Source organism: Cyanistes caeruleus, unplaced genomic scaffold (genome assembly GCF_971803275.1).
Source record: "Cyanistes caeruleus unplaced genomic scaffold, bCyaCae1.hap1.1 HAP1_SCAFFOLD_11, whole genome shotgun sequence".
NCBI lineage: Eukaryota > Metazoa > Chordata > Aves > Passeriformes > Paridae > Cyanistes > Cyanistes caeruleus.
In genome coordinates, this window is record NW_028255883.1 from 3,065,621 (window position 1) to 3,071,493 (window position 5,873).

The following is a 5,873-nucleotide window of genomic DNA, read 5'->3' on the forward strand; positions in this document are numbered from 1 at the left end:
CACTTTCTCAGTCACATCCCTCACTGGGCCCCATTAAAGGTAAAAGTAGCTCTGGAGTTGGATTCTGACTTGGACTTCTTGAGCAGTTTCTTCCCCTCCCTCTCAGGGACTGATGTTCAGGGCCTCAGCACAAAGCCCCAAGAGGGTCATTAAAGTCCTGCTGCTGTGTCTGTGCTGCTGAGCTGGGCCGGGCTCCCGGCACAGAGGATGATCCTGGAAACCAAGAGGAGCTTCAAAAGCACATTTCTCTTGCTGAGCAGCTCCTCTACCAGCCCAGCAGGGCTGGGGCACTGCCTGCAGCCACCCTGGGGCACAGCCCAGAGGCACAGAGAGCTTCAATCAGTCAGGGCTGGGAAGGTGCTGAGAAGTGCCTGGGGCACAATCCCTCCCAGCCCTTGACACAGGAAGCCTCTGGCTGCAGGACAATGCAGCTGCAGCTCCTGGAGCCATCTCCGAAAGCTGGAACATGCCAGTGCCTACAGACTCTGTGAGTACATTTCTGCCTATCCCTTGTGCAGAGCAGCCAGGGGTGCCCAGGGCTGTCCTGCAGAGCAGGGTCCTGCAGCTCAGGGCGCTGTGCTGGGGCAGGGACTCTGCTGCCTGCCAGGGACAGCTCTCAGCCAGCCCGGGGAGCTGCTCCCAGCGCTGGGGAGAAGCTGTGGGGGGAAGGAGCCACCCTGAGCAGGGCAGGGGCTGCTGCTGAGAGGGGCTGTGTGGGGCAGGGCTGCTCCCAGCTCCAGACCTGCCTGGCACAGCTCCAGAGGACACTTCCCAAAAGAACGTGAGACTGGGATTGCTGTAAAGATTAGGAACTTTACTGAAACTGTGTTCAATTTCTTGCTTTAAGCAGGGTGGGAAAGCTGAGATGATGACAAAAAGATTTTTTGTTTTTTATAGATTTTTAATACATTTTTTGATCTGTAAACTATTATTATATAGTTATAAAATTATAATACTTAATTAACTCAGAACTACTATTATATACTTATGTAACTATTATCCTTCATTAACTCTAGTATGTTTCCTAACCTTTCTCTTAAATTTTAGAACTATAAACTGACCTTCTAAATACATTTCTGAAATACTGTATAGTCTTATCATCAAAAAGAGCAGCTACAAGAACAACATTTTGGTTTTTAACCAGAATGTGAGCAGTCATAACAAAAAGTGGGGCAAAGAAACCCTTGGACCTACTCCAATGGGTTGACTCAGGGGTGTGTAACTGAGGCAACTGAATCTCCTACAGAATGTTTCTGTTAAATATCCTAATTAATCAACCTTAATAAATTGTTGAAATCAGGAACTGTGCCCCCATCCCAACTAGGACACCTGGAAGTTTCCAATAAAGGTCTGTTTTTTACTTTACTGTTCTAACACTGTTGCAAAAGGGTTTTTTTCTCTTTTAATTATAGACAACAGGGGAATGAGAGAAGCAGAAGAGGAATTGTAATCCCAGAATCATAGAACATTCTGAGTTGAAAGTGACACACCAGGATCAGCAAAGTAATGTTGGGACATTTACAGAGATGCCAGAATTGTAAGTTTGGTGCTCAATCTCTCTGCTGGGAGCCTCCTAAATGGCCTAAATGCACTGCTCTGATATTGTCATTGATATCTGGGGCTCTCAGGGAGGCTCTGGCATCTGCAGCAGCTGAGTCAGGCCCTGCCCTTGGGATTGCTGCCAGGCAGGTGTGTCCATGGGAATGGAGTGTCCCAGCTTCCCTGTGACCTGTGGGGCTGTGGGCAAAGCAGTCCATGGGAAAGGGGAATGAGCTGAGTCCCCTCCCTGAGATCCCATCATGGGCACAACTGGGGATCTCCTTGCTGTGTCCTTCCAAGCTCTGAGCTGCCCTCCTGGCTGCAAATCTGTGCCAGAGCCTCTCAGAGTTCCCTGAATGTCCCATGGGGAAGGGCAGAGATGCCACAGCTGAGGAAATGCTGTTGGCTCTGCCAAGGGAGCAGAGGGGGGTGCTGAACCCTTGCCCAGAGACCTTTAGACAGTGTGAGACATTCAGAGATCACTCTGCTCTGGGCAGGGTCTGGTTTATGCCAGGGTGACACAGGAGTGTGACTGTGCTCTGATTCCAGCCAAAGGTACAAACCCAGGACAGTTTGGAACAAGCCCATGCAGCCCCTCACCTTCCCTAAGCCACAGGGAATCCTTTGCCTCTCACATCTCTCAGTGGCAAACTGACTGCAGCTGAAATGCTGGGGATTTCTGACCTCAGAGAACCAGGAATGATTTGTGGGTAGGAAGACAGTTTGTTTGTTGGTTTTACAAACCAACTCCTGCTATACTTTCCAAGTGTGTGTGCAGATGGCAAGAGGCCCATCTGCATTAGGAGTGATGCCCTGACATATCCTGAATTTCCAGCCTTGTCCCTCTGCCACATGGCCACAAACCCAGGGCAGCAGGGCAGGGATGTCTCCTGGAGAGCCCCCAGGCACAGGCCTGACTGCTCCTGGCACACTCAGACAGCACAGCTGGAGCACAGTCAGGGAACTGGTTGAAGTTTTCCCAGAGCAGGAATAAGGGTGGGTGAGTCCCAGCAGGACAGTGTACAGGGAATGGCCCAAGTTTGGCTCAAAGCAGCATCTCCTGATTTGTCACTGTCCTTTGTCCATGAACAGGTCCCCATGCCCAGCCACAGCAAATGTCCAACAGCAGCTCCATCAGCCACTTCCTCCTGCTGGCATTGGCAGACACGCGGCAGCTGCAGCTCCTGCACTTCTGCCTCTTCCTGGGCATCTCCCTGGCTGCCCTCCTGGGCAACGGCCTCATCATCAGCGCCGTAGCCTGCAGCCACCACCTGCACAGCCCCATGTTCTTCTTCCTGCTCAACCTGGCCCTGACTGACCTGGGCTCCATCTGCACCACTGTGCCCAAAGCCATGCACAATTCCCTCTGGGACACCAGGACCATCTCCTATGCAGGATGTGCTGCACAGTTATTTATTCTTGTCTTTTTCATCTCAGCAGAGTATTCCCTGCTGACCATCATGTGCTATGACCGCTACGTGTCCATCTGCAAACCCCTGCACTACGGGACCCTCCTGGGCAGCAGAGCTTGTGCCCACATGGCAGCAGCTGCCTGGGCCAGTGGCTTTCTCAGTGCTCTCATGCACACAGCCAATACATTTTCCCTGCCCCTGTGCCATGGCAATGTCCTGGGCCAGTTCTTCTGTGAGGTGCCCCAGATTCTCAAGCTCACCTGCTCCAAATCCTATCTCAGGGAAATTTGGCTTCTTGCTGTTGGTGTGTGTTTAACTTTTAGTTGTTTTGTGTTCATTGTTTTCTCCTATGTGCAGATCTTCAGGGCTGTGCTGAGGATCCCCTGTGAGCAGGGATGGCACAAACCCTTTTCCACCTGCCTCCCTCACCTGGCTGTGGTCTCTCTGTTCCTCAGCACTGCAGCATTTGCACACCTGAAGCCCCCCTCCATCTCCTCCCCATCCCTGGATCTGGCCCTGTCAGTTCTGTACTCGGTGCTGCCTCCAGCCCTGAACCCCCTCATCTACAGCCTGAGGAACCAGGAGCTCAAGGCTGCAGTGTGGACACTGATGACTGGATGGTTTCAGAAACATTAAACTGCAGGCCAATTTCTGCAAATCACTTGTAATAAAAGTCATCTTTGATTCTTCTTGTTGGTTTCATTATGGATGTTTTCTTTGTTTTCATTTTTAGATCTTGTCCACAATAAAATATCATTGTTTGTGCCATTTCTCATTTTGTTTCTCTCTTCATCTTCCCTTTGGCCACAGACTGTGCCAATGAGTGGCTGCGCTCTTGGTAGCTTTAAAGGAACTAAAGGATCTCCCAGAAAAGTTTTCTCCTGAGATCTCCTTTTTGTTCCCCTCTCTGGAGCTGCAGCAGCAGTGTCTGTGTGCAGAGCTGGGGCAGATCAGTGCTGGCACAGCAGCTGTGCCCAGGAGCAGCAGCACTTGGTGTTGCCAGTGCTGCTCCCGTGCCACTGCCCCGCTGCCCTCCTGCCCTGGTGTTGCTGCAGGGCCTGAGTGCTCTCGGGGCCGGGCACAGCCCTGGGGGTGGCAGTGCCGGGGCTGCAGCAGGGACAGGCCATGGGCACTGCTGGGGCAGCGCTGACGCCTCAGGGCAGGGCCTGGGGGCTCCAGGCTCCTTGTCCAGGCTCTCTCAAGAACACACCCAGGCCAATGCTCAGCACGGAAAACCCCCGTGAGCAGCCCCAGGGTGGCCGTGGGCAGGCTGGGGGCAAACAGCATGGCTGGGGCTCTGCAAGGTCCCTGGGGGAGACAGGAAGGAGCAGCAGAGCAGGGGCTGATCCATCCCCACTGCTCTGGACACCCCAGCACAGCGTCCCAGAGTGTCCTCATGGAGCTGCCAACAACATCCCCCCTGTGCAGCCCTGGCCTCTCCCCCAGCTCAGAGAGGTGCCGCATCCTTGCAGGCACAGACACAGCAGCACTGGCTCAGGAGCCCCTGTTTGCACTGCCCAGAGCAGGTGTCAGCACCCCCATGGTGCTGCTGTGGGGAGATGAACCTGAGGGAGCACAAATGCCATCAGCCCCAGGGGCCAGGAAGGGCTGGGGGATGGGAGGGAAACCACTCAGGTTTGTCGTGGCCTCTGAAGTCACACAGAAAGTTTGTACTCATGAGCTGTGAGTTTCCTGTGCCACTGCAGATGTTGTTGCTCAGAGCCAGGGCTGCCTGGCAGTCACCCCCAGACTGCCTTGAGCATTTCCTTTACTTTACCTTTGCTTTCTTTACTCTTCCTGCTCCAGATTTCTTCCTATTTCCCACCCCTATTCCCTCCCCTGCAAACAGCCCATCCCTGTTTGCCCTTTCCTCCCTGCCCCCACTCCCCATTTCAGTTCCTGAGCTGGCACCATGAGAAGGTCCCTCGGGGAGCAGGATCATCCTACAGGTGCTTCAGGAATTGTCTGCAGGGTTCTGCAGTGCCTCATGCTGCTCCCTTGCCAGAGGCAGCACAGGCCAGGGGGGCACATCTGGGCTGCTGTGTCTGGCTCTGGGGCTCCCTGTTCTGGGCAATGACGAGGAGCTGGAAAGGCTTTGCAGGACTGACAGGATGGGTTTTGGGGGCTGTGTGGAGAAGCTGAGGGACCTGGGCTGCTGGAAGTTGCGAAGAGATAGCCCAGGGCTCATCCTGCACCTGCTCCAAGGGTGGTTTCAGAGAATCACAGAGTTAGCAAAGTTGGAAAAGACCTTGGAGATCATCAAGTCCAACTTGTGCCATGACATCACCTTGTCTTCCCTGAACCTCCTCTTCTCCTGGATTAACAGCCCCATCTCCCTCAGCTTCCCCTCACAGAACTTGTGCTCCAGACCTGCCACCAGCCTTGTTGCCCTTCTCTGGACACTCTCCAACCCTTCCATGTCTTTCCAAAATTATGGGCCCAGTACTGGACACAGCACTCGAGATGAAGCTCAACCAGTGCCAAGCATAGGGGAAGAATCCCTGGCCCGCTCCTGCTGGCCACACTGTTCCTGATCCAGGCCAGGTGCCATTGGCCTCCTTGGCCACCTGGGCACACTGATGGCTCATGCTCAGCCTGCTGTCCATCAGTGCCCCAGGTCCCTTTCTCCCTGCCTGCTGGCCAGCCTCTCTGTCCCCAGCCTGGAGCGCTGCAGAGGTTGTTGTGGCCAAAGTGCAGGACCTGGCACTTGGACTTGTTAAACCTCACCTTGTTGGGTCTGGCCCCTGGATCCAGCCTGTCCAAGTCCCTGTGCAGAACCCTCCTACCCTGCAGCACATCAACACTCCCACCCAACTTGGTGTCACCACGGTTCCATGAGGCCCTAGAGTGTCACAATGGTCTCCAGGATTCCATCAGGCCGCCCAGAGTCACAAAGTCCCTTTGGTTCCCTGGGGCCCTGCA

At 54.0% G+C, this 5,873-nt stretch overlaps 1 protein-coding gene across 1 annotated transcript; it reads left to right on the plus strand.

Annotated features, from left to right (window-relative positions):
• The first annotated feature begins 2,654 nt into the window (after positions 1-2,654).
• On the plus strand, positions 2,655-3,719 carry LOC111943576 (olfactory receptor 14A16-like). Its single transcript, XM_086872229.1, has one exon. It carries the CDS (start codon positions 2,655-2,657, stop codon positions 3,585-3,587), a length of 933 nt encoding a protein of 310 aa, XP_086728355.1. The 3' UTR covers positions 3,588-3,719.
• The last annotated feature ends 2,154 nt before the right edge of the window (positions 3,720-5,873 follow it).

Excerpts from the sequence above, each read along its gene's own strand:
- LOC111943576 (XM_086872229.1), top strand. The coding sequence starts at position 2,655 with ATGTCCAACAGCAGCTCCATCAGCCACTTCCTCCTGCTGGCATTGGCA.